The 19095-nt window shown below is 40.3% G+C and overlaps 1 protein-coding gene across 1 annotated transcript in view; it reads left to right on the top strand.

Annotated features, from left to right (window-relative positions):
* The first annotated feature begins 283 nt into the window (after positions 1-283).
* The window catches only part of TM9SF3 (transmembrane 9 superfamily member 3), a 59107-nt gene continuing 40295 nt past the window's right edge, over positions 284-19095 (top strand). Inside the window, exons 1-2 of the mRNA XM_052660859.1 lie at positions 284-379; positions 9302-9497. Coding sequence (XP_052516819.1) covers positions 284-379; positions 9302-9497 — 292 coding nt within the window. The remainder of the gene's footprint in view (positions 380-9301; positions 9498-19095) is intronic.

The following is a 19095-nucleotide window of genomic DNA, read 5'->3' as shown; positions in this document are numbered from 1 at the left end:
CGGGCGGGGCGGCCGGCGGCCGTTGCGGCCCCGCGTCGCGAGGCACTTCCGGCGTGTGCCGGGGTGGCCGGATGACGTGGCTGAGTCAGAGGAAGAGGCAGGGAGGCGCGGGGGGCGGGGGAGGCTCCGGAGCGGGCGGTGACGGCGGCGGCGCGGAGGAGCCAGCGGCTGGGCCCGGGCCCCGTGCGTCTGTCCGCGCCCCGTGGATGCGAATCGGCCGCGGCGGAGGCGGCGGCGGAGGAGGAGTCGGTGGGCCGGCGCCGGTCCGGTGGGAGCGCGGAGGATGAGGCCGCTGCCGGGCGCTCCCGGCGTGGCGGCGGCCGCCGCGCTGTTGCTGCTGCTGCTGCCCCGGGCCCGGGCGGACGAGCACGAGCACACGGTGAGAAGAAGCGCTCCCTGCCGGCGCGGCCGCCTCCGCCCGTTCCCCGCGGCCCGCCGCCTCGGCAGGCCCGGCGCGGCCTGGACGGCCCGGCTGCCGGGCCGAGCCCCGCGGCCGCCTTCCGGTTGGGCCTGGCGGAGCAGGAACCCCGGGAGCGGGGAGGAGGCATTTCCGTGTGTTCCCGGGACAGGACTCCACTCTCGCGTGCCTGGGCCTCCTTTCCCACCCCGGACCTAAATGGCGCTGAACCTCTGGGTCCAGGGGCCCCGGGAGCCGAGAAAGAAGCGGAGTCTGAGGGTCGGGGCTCACTTGCCCGCGGCACTGGGGGCCGCAGGCAGCCAGTCTCAGGGCTGGTGTCCCCCAGGGAAGGGAGCTGCGGCCGTGCTGCTGGGGGGCTACGACACGGCGGAAGATGGATGCACCACCTATTACTCGTCATGCACTAACCAGGAAATATCCACCACTTCATGGTGCTCACCGGCCTTTATTTCCCCCTCCTGCCCAAACCGGAATCTAACCCTGGCGTGGGGACAACCTTGGTAAACTTGAGGTGAAGAGCACTTTACACGTGTACAGGCCCTCAGCCACCCGCATCCGCCTTAGAGGCCTTGTAACTTTCTCTTCACCTCTTCTGGCCCCGAGATGAGGCTCGCGTCCCAGTGGTCTCTAGGGCAGCTTCTGATTGTGCGGGGTCTTAAGTTGCCCGGCCTCTTGTCTTGCTGGGAACAGTCCGTTTTGCATTTAGCCTAAAATTGATCGACTGTTTGTTTAATGGGCATTTTCCACATCAAAGCTTGGATGTTAACGACTCCTCTTGTGACTTTCACTTAGGAATGTAATTCAGTGACTTTCTGAATGGTAGGTGTGAGCAGAGCAGTAAAGTCATGTAAATTAGAGGGTGAGTGTGAGTAGTCTGTGTTTTTAGACCTTAACCCATTAATGATACGACTTTGCATGAGAGGTTGTGTAGTACTAAATCTGAAAGTCTTCTGTCATTTCTGACAAGTGAGGAAATGAAGCGGCCAGAGAAGTCTGTAGGTTATCTGTGCTCTTCGTTTAGTTAACACAAGTTCTAAACTTTGAGGTGCAGCAACTTCAGTCACAGCAACTTCTTATCTGTGTATTTTTTAAGTCCTGAGCCGGTGACGTTTTTGTACTGTATTTGTGACTTTTCGCCTTAAGATAGTTTTATTCGCAGGTTAAATAGTTTAAAAACTTGTCTCAAAGAGTAAGAAGTGTTCATTTCCAATGGGCATTCTTTTGGCCAATAAGTACTAATATTTTTCCAGTTTTTTTTGAGCACTTTGGAAAAGTTAACCATGTAAAACTCGGAATTGTCTCTTTAGTTCCACCGTACAGGCATATAAGGTTAAGAGTAGTATTTTACTTTTTTATAGTGAAAGTGAAAGTCGCTCAATCTTGTCCGACTCTGCGACCCTGTGGAAATTATACGGTCCATGGAATTCTCCAGGACAGAATACTGGAGTGCGTAGCCTTTCCCTTCTTCAGGGGATCTTCCCAACCTAGGGATCGAACCCAGGTCTCCCGCATTGCAGGTGGATTCTTTACCAGCTGAGCCATAAAGGAAGCCCAACAATACTGGAGTGGGTAGCCTATCCCTTCTCCAGGGGATCTTCCCAACCCAGAAATGGAGCTGGGGTCTCCTGCATTGCAGGCAGATTCTTTACCAACTGAGCCATCAAGGAAACTCCTTTTTATATTGTGTTTTATATAAACTGCTGTAATCGGGAAAAGAACATATTAATTAAAATGTTACAAGTTGGATGTGAATAAAAATATTAGATTAATTTACAGATTTAAAATGTAAATGCCAATTTAACTGAAATTTTATGGCAGGAACGTTTAATATTTTAAAGCCAGAAATTGAATATAAAATACTTGATAAAAGGTTTAAGAATATGTCATGTTTGAGAAAATTATCGGACAAAAAAATTTTGACTTTTATTTCAGTCATGTTTACTTTGAACTGCTCTCACTTGTTAATACCTATTTTAAAAATTTAGGTATTTAAAAATTATAGGAAAAATGGCATGAAGATATATGTAAAAAAATTTAAGTGTCATTATATATATTTTGGCTATTAGCCAAGATATTTTACTTCTTAAAAGTTTCTTGAAAATATTTTTGAAAACTAGGCATTCACCTCAAACCAATAATAATACTGAAAAGGCTATGGTCAAGTGATTTTTTTTCCTACCAAGAAGGCAGAAGTAGCTAATGAAGACAGAATGATACTGAAGGGAGAGAAAAATTGTCAAGGGAAGGTTACTGAGTAAGTGTTTAATAAATACTTGTGAAATTGGATTGTTAACCAAAAAAGCAACTAAAAGTTAAAGTTTGCCCTTTAGATTAACTTTCTGTGAAGACAGTTTCCAGATAGAAATAATAGCTAAGCTTTTGTAGTAATATGTGGTAGGTACTGTCCTAAGTACTTAATATGTATTAACTTGTATTTTAAACATGGATTGATAATCTTGTGAAATAAGTGGGATTATGTCCTCTGCATAGATGAGAAAATGGGATGGCAAAGTAGTTACTTGCTTGAGGCTGCACAGCTAGTACGGGTTGAGGTAGGATTTGAACTTAGGCAAACTGAATTAATAGTCTGCTACACGCTCATAGGATATGCTCTACAGCCTTTTATCCTTAAAAAATAGGACAGTAAAATACTTGATATCAAATTGAGTAATTTTCTGTATTGATAATACTTTTAAGTGCTTAAAAGAAATGTTTGGCTAAGCCTGGTTTCATAGGGAATTGTTACTGAGGTTGTTTTAGTGAGGTTGGTTTAGTGTTAAAGAGGGACAGAGATGAGCATGTGACCCATGCAGCCACTTGGTGTGTGCAAGACATAAAGACTGCTTAGCTGAATGCTGTGCTGTCACCATTCTAAATTCTTAATGCTTGTTTAGAGAGGAGCCTTGCATGTTTATTTTGTGCTTGGCGCCACAAATTATGTAACTGATGCTAAGAAGGAGCAACTAACTACTTAATGCAGTTCCTCAAAGCCCTTGATTTCTCTTACTTTACCTACTGGATTAGGATTCAGCTGACCATTTGAGTCGTGCGGTATTTTTTTATGTGCTTATTTGCCCAATGCTCTTAATATTCTCAGAAGAATAATGGAAAGGAAACATACTGCTGGCTTCTAGAACATATACACATGCAGAATATATAAAATGAGTTCCTTTCAGTTTTTAAATTACAGAACATACTCTTAAGTAAAAATTAAAGAACACTTTCATGAAAGGCAGGTTCTTGATACATGATTGAAGAGTCATAAAAAGAACACTTAAGAGTGAAAGCTGTATAGGGTATGGCTCATGCTTATTTGGATTTCTGAAAGTTGGAGCACTTGGAAACAACTAGAGTTAGATTATCATGTCTCCTAAGATTCTAGGGGACTCGTTAGAAAGATTGCAAATAGAGAATAGAATTTTAGAACTGGAAAGAGTTAGGACCGTTGAGTTCAAGACTCATTTTCCTAATGACCTGAAGAGGCCCAGTGGCTGGCCCAGGGCCACAGGAAGAGTCTGAGCTACATGATTTCTAGTCCTTGTATTTTTCCACCTGTCTTGTACACATAATTTCCATAGTCAGTTCAGTCGCTCAGTTGTGTCCGACTCTTTGCGACCCCATGAATCGCAGCACACCAGGCCTCCCTGTCCATGACCAACTCCCGGAGTTCACTCAGACTCATGTCCATCGAGTCAGTGATGCCATCCAGCCATTTCCATAGTAATACTGTGTAAAAATATCAGCATCAAAAAATCAACAATCGATGGCACAGGAATCTTAAAAGTATTTTATCATTTACACTGAAGCCTTGACTTATTTTGAGCTCTGTTTCCTCAAGGTCACAAAATGAAAAAAATTTTTTTCTGGGTCTGTTATATACCAGGCTCTGTGCTTGGCACAACAAGTGGTATTTAATCAGTGCTTGTTGAGTGACTTGAGTAATTGGGGAGCCGCCAAGGGTAAGAATATGCAAGGTTGCAGTTTGATAACCCTGTTGCTTAACGCAGACCATTGTTCATTTAAGATGCGTGGTCTTGGGGATGCCTGTTGTGTTTTAGGGGCCCTACTAGGTTACAATTCCATTGGTAATGTTGGAAGGACCCACTCTGTGCTTAGGATAGCCTATTCTCAACATCTGCCATAAGCACTATTACACCACTAGGTTAAAAAAAAGATGTTTTGTTTGCTTAGACAAATGGAAGCCTTTAGTCTTTATCTCTGTTGGGAGTATGGAACTCTTAAAACATATGTGAAGATTTATAAAGAGGATAAACTGTTTACTACAAGTGAATTTGTGAGTGTTTTAATATAGATCTAGTTTTAGGAAGTGCCAGAATTCATTGTCCTATTTTCAGCTGTACTCTATGGTAGACTAAAAGTTTATTTAGGAATAGAGTTATTTTGAGAGAGAGCAGTTATCTCAAGAGGTTATCCAAAAATACACTGATAATTTGTTTGTATTCGCATTCTGATGTATGTGTTTTAAATAACTAAAAGGCATTGAAACTGATTTTTGAAACATTTCAGAGCTGGGTTTTGCTTTCTCAGATATGTGTTTTAAAGTAAGCATGTATCTTTTCCCTCATCTCATAAAAGTAATGGCATTTGGGAACTTAGTCTGAGTCTTCAGTTCTTCGCCTGTCTACATAAATTCTGATTTATTCGGATTTTACATGAGATCGTCAGTAACATTATATCTTGAAGTGTTCCTCTGAGAAAAGGTAATTCACCATGTCTGTCAAGGAGGGAAACTTCTGTACCTGCACTTTCCCAGCACATAAACCATATTTAAATGAGAGACCCAACATTGGTGACTTCTTGAGAACAAAGGTCATTACTTTTGAGATTAGAGCACAAGGAACTTCTTAGGAAGGTTTTTTTTTTCCTGTTGGGCAAAATAAAGGCTCAGATGGAAAAGTTGTTCAATGTTTAGCACTTCCTTAGGTGCTTTGTACAACTGTACTTTTCCCAAATTCCTTTATTTAGTTTTTGCTCTTCAGTTAATGAAGCTGATTAGGGATTAGCAAAAGTGTAGTCCTAAATTTATAAATGTGATGCAAATTAGAATGATCTTGGACAAATTATGTAACATCTCTTTTTAGTTTTTTCGAATCTGTAAAATGGGGAAAATCATAGGAGCTGTCTTATAAAGCTTTGAGAGATTAAATGTTTATATATATAAAGACCTTAGAACTGTGCCCAGCTCATGGTATGTCCTTAATAAGAAGCCTCATGGAAGGAACCACCCCCATGTCCAGGGATCCTCTGATCCACTGCTATGCTTTACTTTTTCTCTCCCCTTCTGATTACACCCTGCAGGTAAGTTATTAAATTCCATCTTGCTCTTTGGCAACTCAGTTTTTCCGAGGAAAGTATTTATAAAGAGCTTGCTAAGGCATGGGATGTTTTGAAAGCTAATTAGACTAGCCTTTTGGCCGCACCACTGGTATCTCAGACGGTAAAGAATCTGCCTGCGATGCTGGAGACCCAGCTTTGATCCGTGGGTCGGGAATATCCCCTGCAGGAGGGAATGGCAACTCACTCCAGTATTCTTGGCCTGGAGAATTAAATGGACAGAGGAGCCTGGCGGGCTACCGTCCATGGGGTTGCAAAGAGTTGGACATGACGGAGCGACTCACACTTCTGACCTCCACAGGTGGGGGGGAGAGCCTTACCAGTCCTGTCTACCCACCGAGTTGGGGAGCCCAGGGACTTTTCCAGCAGCTTAGCAGAAGGAAAGGTTTTTCCTTTTGGTATTTTCTTATTTCATTCAAGACCTTTTAAGACACATTTTTCTCTCTTGAAAAAGAACTCTCCCCTTGACCTTGTCTTGGAAATAGTTATTCTCAGTGATAATCAAAAACTATAATGAAAAGTAAACATTTTAAGTTCTTGAAATCTGTGGTCTCTATAAGGAGCAATGTAAAAGATTTTTAACCTTAATATGCATCCTAATCTGTGTATGTGTGTATGTGTGTCCATGTCTATATATCATATATATATATGTATTTTTCCCTCTAATCACTGCTTCAGTCCTCTTCCCAGAAGGAATGCTAGGCTACAGAATTGTACACGTTTTGTTATAGTACAATTTGCATCGTGTCATCAGAACTCTACTACCTCATTAAGGTTTCATGAATATTTAAAATGAGTGACTTCAGAATGTGTAGTTAACACACACTATGACACTATGACCTTTAAATTATTTTAGTCTTATATTTCAATGTGTATGAAATAAATGAATGCTCTATTTTAACAAGTGTTAGTGTTCAAGTTTTTGTCTATTTTTAGAGGAATATGAGTATTAGGATTTATGGAGAAGGTGTTCTGTTTATTTTTACAAGTTGTTAAGGTTTATAAAATTTCTGCAGACTCTCAGCAGGATTAATGACAAGAATAGTGCCTCTCTTTCAGGGTTGTAATCCTGAATGGACACATGTGATTACCTCTCCTTACTTCTTTCAAAGGATACTGTTGCATTCAGTGCACATACTTGAAGCTTCTAAGTTGCTAATGACCTTTCATTTCAGCCTTTCTTCGGTGTTTTTTCATATTTATTAAATATTTTTTGTGTACTTGATACTGTGCCAAAAGGTTTCTACTCTGTGAACAGGTTTCAATTCTATTATAATACCAGCTCTGTTCAGTGGATAGTGATTGGTTTAGAGAACTGTTCTGAGACTTGTTATGCTGTATCTATATCTGTGCAGAAAGGAATACCTTGATTAACTAGTGCAGTGAGACGTTGAATATTGGACAGAAGGGTGATATCATATGGATATTTTTCAAGCCCCTAAAGTAACAAGAGTAGTTATGAATGGGGATCTATGGGTACATTAAGACCTTTGATTGGTTTCTTCATACATAAAGATTATGTACAGTTTTTCTGGATTTACTTGAAACAGCTTGTGATTTTCCATATTGTTATTCATCCCAATCCTTCTGTGCCAGAGCAAAAATAATCATTCTTTTACTGTTGTTACAATAACTCTTTTTACTTTAATTGTAGCACTTCTTTCTTCACTGTTAAATCATTTACTTTTCTGGCTCCACTTTGGACTGTGAACCAATCATAGGACAAGATTTACCTTTATAGCCTTAACACCTAGTACTATGCTTGGTGCATGTATCATGCATTCAGAAAGTCAGGCAGGTTTTTATTTCCTCGATGAGGTGCCCCAATGATGTCTTAGGACAATGAGACATGTTTGAAGGTGATTAGATCTAAGTCCTACTTTGATGGTGGTATGAATCAAAAGAGGCAGATGCTTCGTATAAGAATAGACAAGTCAATGGTTTTTGTAATGCAGAGGGACTTGGGGATTGAGTCTCCATGTCTGAGAGGATCGTACCATTAGAAAAAGTTTTGAGGGGTTGCGTTTGGGTGGGATGAGTTTGTTTGGGAGATGTTGGATTTTGGTGGGAAATGTTTATTCATTTTTGATGGAGGAAAAGTGAAGTGAAAGTTGTTCAGTTGTGTCCAACTCTGTGACCCCATGGACTGTAAGGTCCATGGAATTCTCCAGGCCAGAATACTGGAGTGGGTAGCCTTTCCCTTCTCCAGGGAATCTTCCCTGGGATCGAACCCAGGTCTTCTGCATTGCGGGCAGATTCTTTATTAGCTGAGCCACAAGGGAAGCCCAAGAATATTGGAGCAGGTAGCCTATCCCTTCTCCAGGGGATCTTCCCGACCCAGGAATCAAACCGGGGTCTCCTGCATTGCAGGCGGATTCTTTACCAGCTGAGCTATGAGGGAAGCCATCAGATGGAGGACTGGGAGTAATGTTTGGTATTTGGCCTGGTTGGACAGGTTTCTCTTTTATATGCTCCATAGCACCCTGCCTGATTATAATTGCTCATTCAGTGTCGATCTTTTTGTTTAGGCTCTAAGCTCTAGTAGGGCAGGAAATGTGTCTTGTTCAAAGCTGTCTCAGTTATGAACACAATTATTGGCACATAGTAGGTACTCAGTAAATAATTGTTTGGTGATATAAGTTCTGCACTGTTAACAAGCTGCATCTTATATTGTCTTTCATTTATATTGCTAATTAGGATTATTAGTTTTAAAATCACTCAGGTAACTACTCTTCATAGAATCATTGGAATTTTAAACTTGAGAAGATCTTGGAAATCTTTAGCAGTTTCCCCAGTCAGACCCTGGAAAGGTGAAGTCACTTACCCAAAGTCACTGGACCACAGCCCACGTTTAGCTACATAAAGTATTCACTGATGGGTAAAGCCATAATTGTTTATTCAGAAACATTTGCACACAGTAGCTGTGTTTCAGGCTGATAAAGGGAAGGATAGAATGATGACTTGGGTGAGTTGTGGAGGTTTCATAGTATGGCTTTCTCTTCCTTTTTGGTCATTCCTCCCTTTGACCAGTGATTGTGGGGGGGGAAAAAGGTGAAATTTTATTTGTGCTTGCTGACAACATTAGATTTTTGGAGTTTCCAGTGATTAACATAGGTCCTGGATAAACTACTGATTTTGTTTCCTCCTCCTTTGTCCACATTAGCATGGTGAATCATGTCGGTTCTAGGTTTATCATTATTTGATAGTGTAAATATTAAGTATAAACATATTCTTATAGGTTATTGGCATTTATTTAAACAGTATCTTCTATAAAACAAAGTCTGGAAAACATGAATCTGCCTGAGACCGTAATCAGAATATATCATTTTAAAATTCACCAAATTTCATTTTTAATGTGTAGAAACTGATCATCATTTTGAAACAAGCTTCCAGCATTTTATTTTAAAGCTTCCAAAACTGAGATAGTACATTTTTGTTTAGAATAAATAGCAAAATATTCCCTTAATTTGAATTCGATTTTTTTTTAAAACATATTCTTAACTTGCTTTTTTGGTTTGTTTGTTTCAGTATCAGGATAAAGAGGAAGTTGTCTTATGGATGAATACTGTTGGGCCCTACCATAATCGCCAAGAGACATATAAGTACTTTTCACTTCCATTCTGTGTGGGGTCAAAAAAGAGTATTAGTCATTACCATGAAACTCTGGGAGAAGCACTTCAAGGAGTTGAATTGGAATTTAGTGGTCTGGATATAAAATTCAAAGGTACGTAAACTTTAATAGTCCTCGTGATAAAAGTTAGATTGTAGACGAGGGTTTCTCAGCTTTGGCACTATTGGCATTGGGTCCAGATGATTCGTTGTGGGGGTGTGGGGGTGGGTTGTCTTGTACATGGTGGGACGCTGAGCAGAGTTCCTGGCCTCTACCCACTAGATGCCAGTAGCACTTCCCACTAGATGCCAGTAGCACTTCCCAGTTGTGACAATCAAAAACATTTTTAAACTTCGGTAATCACCCTTGTTTGAGATCCACTGCTCCAGACTCTAAAAGATGTTTTTATCTTTAAGTTATGTGTATTATATTTAGAAAAGTATACTAGTAACTAACAAAGATTTGTTTTGAATATTTATAAAATATTCATGGATCTTGTTAATAAAATTACATTTCCTTGGCATATTTATTTCTGAAAGGTGTTTTCTAGTAAATTCTTTAGTGATTGGACATAATGTGTTTGGAGAAAGCCTTCATAGATTCCTAATGGAGTCGTTTCCAGAGGTACAGAGATGTAATGGGCTGTATGGATACTTAAAAATTATGTGTAAAGTCTCAAATTCAAATTTGTACTATTGGCTCAATGTATTTATCAGTGTTGTATTGCTTTATCCTCTCAATACCTGTTTAGTGTGGTTTAAAATTTTAAGTCAAGGACTTGTTAAAATTAGGGGGAAAAAATCCCCTGTAGCTATTATTTGTTTGATCAGTGCCCAAGAGTGTGTTTATACTTCTTATTTTTCTCTGTGAAGTTTGTCCCAACAGGTCTTTCCTGCATGGACATTTTTACCTGGTGGACATTTTTACCTGGGACATTTTTATCTTTGATTAGGTGTCTTGATGTCTGAATAGAGCATGGATCTTGTAATCAGAAGCCTTGAATTTTAATCCTGTTTCTTTTACTGTATTGATTTTAGTAAAGTTGTTTACTCCAGTTTTAACTTTATTGTCTACATGTATGAAATGAATAGTAACGGCCCTCTGATATTTTTAGCCTTTTGGGAAGAGAGTGTGAAGTGAGATATTTTAAAGATAATATTTTGAATGTAATGTTTAATTTTGATTTGTTAAATTCTGTTGTTTTTAGGATGTTTTTCCTTATTGTTGAAAATAGGTATACACATTTACGTTTTTTTCCTATAGTATTCCTTGGGGTTTAATTATAAAATTAAGTTATAAATTTAAACCACAATGGTATGGCCTCTAACTTTATGAATTATTATAAATATGCCCTGAGGCTTGTTTTAATTTAATGAGGTAATTTATTTAATCAGAAATAAGGAGGAAACTTAGAATATGTGGTCTTTGAGAGCCTCAATACTGCATTTATTCACATACTCTCTCCTCTCCCATATTTGATACTCATGTCTAATTTATTAAGAAGGAACCAGAGAAAGAATAGGCAAAAACCCTGAGTCCTTTGTTGCTACTATGAACAGATTTCATCTCTTTTTGAAATCTTCACTTTTACTTACTAAAGAAGAGTTACTCTTCCAGCTGTCTTAATCTTATTTTACTAGTTTCTTGAGGTTGAGATGGAAAGATTACTTAGATAGAAGGGGACGGTTTTCATGGGCTGTAGAAGCGGAATTTATTTTCCTTTCAGACGAAACACTTTTCGATGAAAAGAATCAGAACTGGCTGATGTTACTCCTTAAGAGTCGGCAGTTCCTTGGAGTTCTGTCAACCCTGCACTGCAGCATGGATATGCCACTAAAGGAGCTGCCACGTTACATGGTCCAGACGCAATAGAAAATGCTAATTAGACTTCTCTTTCAGTTGTAGATCCTTGTTCTGCCTGTTCAGAGGTAAAGTTGATCATGCTTTGAAAAGTGTTTTGTGGGGTTTCTTGGTTGTTCTTGTATCGTAGAATTTTAAAGGTGGAATGGACCTTACAGATTGTGACATCTGATTTCCTCTTAGGGAGGCCCAGAGATGAAACGATTTACCTAAGGCATACGGCAGCATGCTAATGCTTGTTGAAACTTGAGCCCTCTGTCCCTGTGTGAACTGTAGAAGTATTTATATTGTTAATCTTTCATCCCTTAAGTATTTGATTTTTAAAGGTTCTGCTGAAGGCATAGTCAAGTAAGACAACACAATTTTGGAAATACTGTGACACTAGGAAAAACTATCTAGACACAGATACAGATACACACTTAGGTGTGCATTCACACAAATGTAAGTTGTTTTTTTTTTTAAACTAGTAGATTCTGTCAGGCTAAATGGATTGGTGGTGTTTCGTAAAATGAAGGTCACTAAATAGATGATTTTAGGAAACTGATGGTGGTGCAGTGGTAAAGAACCCGCCTGCTAGTGTAGGGAGACAGAAGAGACTCGGGTTTGATCCCTGGGTCGGAAGATGCCCTGGAGTAGGAAATGGCAACTCTCTCCCGTCTTCTTGCCTGGACGAAGGAGCCTGGAAGGGTTGGAGGAGCCTGGAGTCCATGGGGTTGCCAAGAGTCAGACATGACTAAGCATTCTTAGAGGAGAAGATGGTAGTTTTGAGTCTAATGTAGGATACCCCTCTTTCAAGATTTTATGTAAAACTTAGTTTTTTCTTTCCTTAATAGTTTTTATGCTACCACTTAACAAAATGCTGCATTGAGAACATTTAGAGAAAGTTAGAAAGAAAAGGGCATACTCAAATTGGGTATCTTTGAGTGAGACTTCAAATCATCACCCTATAATTTTCAAGGGTACCTCTCTCTTAGAGTCTTGCTTTTATGGAGTGGAAAGAACATGTTTTTTAGAGTCAGAGAGACTTGATGCATCTCAGCTCTGCCTCTGCCTATCTGTATGGTTCTGGACAAATTATTCAGCCTCTTTAATCTTACTTTCCTCATCTTTGAAATGAGGGAAATATTCACTTGATAGAATCAACAGATTTAAATGAGATAATGCATATACATCATTTATCAAAGTTCCTGAAAGTTTACATTCAGGAAAAGGTCATTGTTTTGAATACTAATAGCACATAGTGTGTGTCTGTACTTCAAACTTGATTTTGTATTAGCGATTACAAAATGTTAATTGACTAAATTATAAAATTCAATTATAAAACAATAATTGAATTTATTGACTATAGCATAGGATTTGACTTATCCTCAAGCTGCAGGGTGGTTTAGTTACCTCCCCAGGGGCAAGGACAATTGAATTCTTGTTCACTGTTGCATCCTTAGCTGTTAAGTTATTGGAGAAGGAAATGGCAACCCACTCCAGGACTCTTGCCTGGAAAATGCTATGGACGGAGGAGCCTGGTGCCGGCTACTGTCCATGGGTTCGCAGAGTCAGACACGACGGAGCGAGTGAGCTCTAATAAATTGTCTGGCACCTGGTTTGTGCCTACTTGTTCTTTATGATAACTGGTTCATGATGATCGTTAGATATGGAATAGTTATTTTTGTTTGTTGGTTTAACTTTAAAGTTTTTATTTTCTATTGGGGTATAACCAATTAACAATGTTGTGGTAGTTTCAGGTGAACAGCAAAGGGACTCAGCCATACATATACATGTATCTCTTCTCTCCCAAACACCCCTCCCATCGAGGCTGGCACGTAACATTGAGCAAGAGTTCCATGTGCTATATAATGGGTCTTTATTAGTCATCCATTTTAAATATAGCCGTGTGTACATGACCTTCCCAAAGTCCTTAACTGTCTCTCCCCGCTGGCAACTATAAGTTTGTTTTTTGAGCCTGTGAGTCTCTGTCTGTTTAGTAGGTAAGTTCATTTGTGGCGTTTCTGTTTAGATTCCACATACAAGGGATGTCATTTGATATTTCTTTGTCTGTCTGGCTTACTTCACTCAGTAAGATACAAGATGGACTCTCTGGGTCCATCCACGTTGCTGCAAATGGCATTATTCCATTCTTCTTAAAGGCTGAGTGATATCCCATTGTAGATGTGTCCCACGTCTTCCTGGTCCATTCCCCGGTCAGTGGACATTCAGGTCGCTTCCGTGGCTTGGCTGTTGTAAGCAGTGCTCTGATGAACACTGGGGTGCATGTATCCTTTTGGACCATATTTTTCTATGGTTATATGCCCAGGAGTGGGATTGCAGGGCCATGTGGTAGCTCTATTTTTAGATTTTTAAGGACCCTTCATACTACTCTCCATCGTAGCTCTACTAACTTACATCCCCACCAACAGTGCAGGAGAATTCCCTTCTCTCCACATCCTCTCCAGGATTTGTTGTTTGTGGGTTGTTTGGTGATAGCCATTCTGAGTGGTGTGAGCTGATATCTCATTGTAGTTTTGATTTGCATTTCTCTAATAACTAGCAGTGCTGAACTAGAATAATAATTCTTAAGCAGGGGAGGTAACCAACCACTCCATTCCCTCTCTTACAAGAATTCTTGTGGTATAATGAACAATTAATATAAATCTAATTGTTGAAAAGTTGATGGTTCCTTCCTCCTGTTTATTTTATTGATCTTCCCTTGAATTTTCTCTTCTTTAATATTCCAAGTTAACAGAGGGGTTAACTTATCTTACTGGTATTTCTTCCACTTCTCTAGAGTGAAATGGTGAGTACTGCAGATATGGAGATATACCAGGGACTCTTTAAGACTCTTGTGTATTTCTAATTCAGTGATTCTCAATCTTGTCTGTTTTCATCCTTGAAATAAGCTTATAGAGGTGTATTATACCTATTTTTCAGACGAGGAAGTTGGGTCCCAGAGATGAAGTAAACTTGTTTAAGGATTCACAGGTGAAGAGTGGGAAAGTGAGAATGAGAACTAAGCAGCCCAGCGTTAGAGTCTGAGCTCTGTTCAGCCCTGTCTGTCTGTCCTGTGCCTTTCCACGTCTGTGGTGCCTCCAAGTCCTGAGAGTGCCTCCTGTGTCCTATGGCAGCAGTCCTATCGTCCCTTCTGTTACAGTTTCCTCGGCCTTATTAGTCATTGCCATCTTCCATTTGTTTTCCATTTCCTCAACATTTATTGAAGTCTTTTCCCACTGTCTTCCTTTCTGTCCTTGTGCACCTACATTCTTTTTATTCCTTTATTGACATTTTAATGGAGTTTCGGAAGGTAAAAGACACTTGTGGTTAATCTGCCTTGTTTAATTGGAAGTCTGGGAACTCGATGCAATATTTTGTCCTATTGGTTTCAACTGAAGTGTTTTAGCTCAACCAGGCAATTCGAATCTTATATTGAATCTTGACTAGATATTTTGAATTCATGGTATTAGCAATTTTTTAAACTTTATACTAACTGAAAATTTGATAAGCATGGTCTTTCTATGAGTTCTTATTCAAACCATTACTAACATTGTTTTCTTCAGATTGAAATCTGTCTTTTTTGTTTTCAAAACAATGTCTGTGTGTATATATATATATATATTTTAATTTTAACAGTGATATAGGATCAATGTACAAAATTTAGCAACTACAGAGAAGTCAAGAGTATAAAAATCACCTGGATATGAATACTAGTAATAGTTTCCTTTTTTCTCAGCATCTTTACAATCATTTGCATTATTTAAGATTTTGAATATTGGGTTCATGTTATAGTATGATTTTAAAAATGTATTTAATGAGCACTTATATAATGTTTATTATGTGCCAGACACTGTTCTGAGCACGTGGTCATTTAATGTTATGTGTTAATTCGTTTTTAATCTTCTTTTCTTAACATCTTCTGAGCTTGTCCTCAGATTGTTAATTACTGTTTAAAATGTGTTTATTTAGTTTTCTGTAAGTGGATATTATAATTTCCCCCCATTTCCCAGTGGCAGTTTACTCATTATTTTCTTTCCTTCCTTCCCCCCACTTTTTTTTTCTGTTAGAAATAATGATACATTTGTCTGTACTAGCACATAGGTACTTTATTTCATCTCTGTCTCTTTCATTAGGTTAAATTCTTAGAAGTAGAATTACTGAATCCAAAGGTATACATGGCAGTTGTTTTTACATGTTGCCAGGTAGCCACCTAGAAAAAAATTATACAGTTTATCCTGCCAGTCAGTTGGGTCAGTTAATATTGTTTATGTATATGGTTATTAATTAACAGTGAAAATGCCAGTTTTTCAGTCCTTTTTTAAAAGGTTCATTCATCAGTTTTGGAGTGCTTACTGTATTCCAGAGCCCTATGGTAGGCTCTGGGTATACAAAGTTGAGTAACAAGCTCTGGCTTCAGGGGTCCGTAGACCCTCTGGAATTGTACTCTTAATTTTGAGTGAATATGCATTTTCCGGGGATAAGGTAGGTATCACTTTCATTGGATTTTCAGAGAGGTACTTATAGTCACTATCTGTGACTGTATGGGCACTTGTCCTTAAAACAGCTCTGGGACAGAGAGAGCATAGATGTTATCTCTGTTACAGTTGAGAGACCTGAGGGTCACAGAGGTTAAGTGAATTGCTTTTATTCACAAAGGTAGTAAGTAATGATACCCAGACTAAAATCCAAGTTTCTGCCCATTTCTCTATCGTTTGTCTAGAGTGACTTCATGAGAAATTTTGCTGAGCGCTACTGAATTTGAGATAGAATATTTTTGATTTTCCAATTCAGTAATGCTGTCAAAAGGAAAAGTAAACAAAGGAAGGCATGGTGTGTTCTTACAGAGCTCATGAATGATTATCACACTCTTTTCCCAGTGCTTCCACTGTCTATTCGGTTATTAGTCTGGAGTGTTGTTGAGAATTGATTTGCTGAGAAGTGATTGAGAACGACAGATTTCCTGGCATTTGCTACTTTATAACTTTGGTTTTCTTCTTTTTCCCCCATAAAAAAAAATTTGCATTGGTAAGATCCTGAATCCTCTTCAGGATTCATAGGTGTGTATCTCATGTGAAAAGAGTATGTTGCTGTTGTTGTTTAGTTGCTAAGTTGTGTGCAACTCTTCTGCGACCCCATGGACTGTAGGCCACCAGGCTCTCTGTCCATGGAATTTCTCAGGCAAGCATACTGGAGCAGGTGAGAAAGGTATATCCTATTGTAATTTTAAAGTTGTGATTTGTGGTGATGGATTTCTCAGATTGTGTTTAGTCATGTAGAGTGCTGAGTGGTGATCTGGTGTATTCAGAGACGTTACATTCCTTGTCTTCAAAGTGGCTTCCTCCAGAGGGAAGTGCTTGTTTCCATTGAGCGACCAAGCTCTTCAGTTATTGGTGATGTTTGTATTTGCTTACATGCCTGCAAGAGGAATTACATTTGAATATGACGAACCTAGGTCCTTATTATAGCCTGCCATAATGATGTTGTCTCTTTTCTCAGTATTTCTTTTCTAGACTTTACATCACTGAAAGATACTCTTCAAGACTTCTTTATCAATCCTTCTGAGATACTCAGCTGAAAAATTTCGTTTGTTTATATTGGTATTCTTTCCTTACACCCACACACATCCACACTCCCTCCCCCTCCCCCATTCACAGGCAGATGCAGGTATGTGTGCATACTTAGTAATTTCCTTTGTCAAATAAATGGAAAAGCATGCTCTTAAAATTTGTTAAAATGTTTTATTTGCTCAGTGCTTGCTCTGTGCAGGATACTGAAACAGGCAGAGCTGGAGCTGAAAAAGGTTATGATCAGTTATAGACATTGCTCTCAAAACCTGATGGTCTTTTTGAGGAGCTGAGGTACTGGTATGAGATTCTAGGTGGTGCAGGCCTAGGTGCTGTAGGAGGTATGGAAAGAAAGCCATGGGGCTTCAGCGAAGGGGCAGGCTATGTGGTTTGAGCAGTGAAAGGGTTGGGGAATCAGAGATTATTCTGCGGGGGACAGGGTTAAGGAATGGGAAAGATTTTAGGATAGACACGTGAGGTGGGGTTTACTGTACAAACCAAAGTCCAGAGACCCCGGGAGCACAAGGTGTGTGGGAACTGCAGGTGGTTGACTTTGGCTAGAGTATAGGGAGAGAGGAGGGTAGATGGTTGGGAAAGAGTGGGTTAAGCTAAAGTTCAGACTGTGAGGAATCTTTTCAAAGCTTTGTATGGGTAAATGTCATATTGTATACCTCATAACTTCATTGGAGAAACTACTGCATTGTTAATGACAGTTATCAGTGAATGTCTGATTTAACACACGGAATTTGATGGCCTTGCAGAGGTAGCTGTGAGTTCCCCCATGGCCACTGGGGCCACCTGTTGCTGCTCAACCTGGACCTTCCTGTGGTTCTTGCTCTCCCCTCTGTAGCTCCAGTTGCCTGCTGCCCTCGGTGCATCAACACAATCTGTGGAAATCCCATTTGGAGCCCTCTTGCTGGTAGTTCTCTTAGCTCCTTTTGTAGTAATCTCTCTCTTAATTCTCCCTTCCTTCTCCTCTGTTCAGTCTCAGTTTCTGCCATTATGAAAACTCTAAACTTTTTGCTGCCTTGAAAGGGCCTGGGTGGAAAGAAAACATGTATAGGGGCCATAGTTGTTGGATTGTTGTTCTTGTTCAGTCGCCCAGGCATGTCTGACTCTTTACGATCCCATGAACTGGAGCACGCCAGGCCTCCCTGTCCCCCACCATCCCCCAAAGTTTGCCCAAGGTCATGTCTGTTGCTTCAGTGATGCCGTCCAGTCATCTCATCTTCTGACGGCCTCTTCTCCTTTTGCCCTCAATCTTTCCCAGCATCAGGGCCTTTTCCAGTGAGTCAGCTGTTCATGTCAGATAACCAGAATACTGGAGCTTCAGTTTCAGCATCAGTCCTTCCAATGAGTATTCAGGGTTGATTTCCCTTAAGATTGACTGGTTGGATCTCCTTGCTGTCCAAGGGACTCTCAGGAGTCTTCTTCAGCACCATGTCAGATAACCAGAATACTGGAGCTTCAGTTTCAGCATCAGTCCTTCCAATGAGTATTCAGGGTTGATTTCCCTTAAGATTGACTGGTTGGATCTCCTTGGTGTCCAAGGGACTCTCAGGAGTCTTCTTCAGCACCACCACAGTTCAGAAGCATCAATTCTTCGGTGCTCCACCTTCTTTATGGTCCAGCTCTCACAACCCTACATGACCACTGGGAAGACCAAAGCCTTGACTATACAGACCTTTGCTGGCAGAGTAATGTCTTAGCTTTTTAACACACTGTCTAGGTTTATCATAGCTTTCCTGCCAAGAAGCAAGTATCCTCTGATTTCATGGCTGCTGTCACCATCCGCAGTGACTTTAGAGCCTAAGAAGAGGAAATCTCACTGCTTCCACCTTTTCCCCTTCTATTTGCCATGAAGTAATGGGGCTGGATGCCATGATCTTAGTTTTTTCAGTATTCAGTCTTAAGCCAGTTCTTACACTCTCCTCCTTCACCCTCATCAAGAGGCTCTTTAGTTCCTCTTCGCTGTCTGCCATTAGAGTGGGATCATCCGCATATCTGAAGCTATTGAGGGTTGTTCTCCCACCTCTCTTGATTCCAGCCTGTAACTCATCCAGCCTGGCATTTCTCATGATGTGCTCCGCATATAGATTAAACAAACAGGGAGATAGCAGACAGCCCTGTCTACTCCTTTCTCAATCCTGAACCAGTCAGTTGTTCCATACTGGGGTCTAACTGTTGCTTCTTGACCCACATACAGGTTTCTCAGGAAACAGGTAAGAAGATCTAGTTTTCCCATCTCTTTAAGAGCTTTCCACAGTTTATTGTGATCCACACAGTCAAAGGCTTTGGCATAGTCA

The sequence above is a fragment of the Budorcas taxicolor genome, chromosome 23, assembly GCF_023091745.1.
Source record: "Budorcas taxicolor isolate Tak-1 chromosome 23, Takin1.1, whole genome shotgun sequence".
NCBI lineage: Eukaryota > Metazoa > Chordata > Mammalia > Artiodactyla > Bovidae > Budorcas > Budorcas taxicolor.
This window is presented reverse-complemented; position numbering and strand designations above follow the sequence as displayed.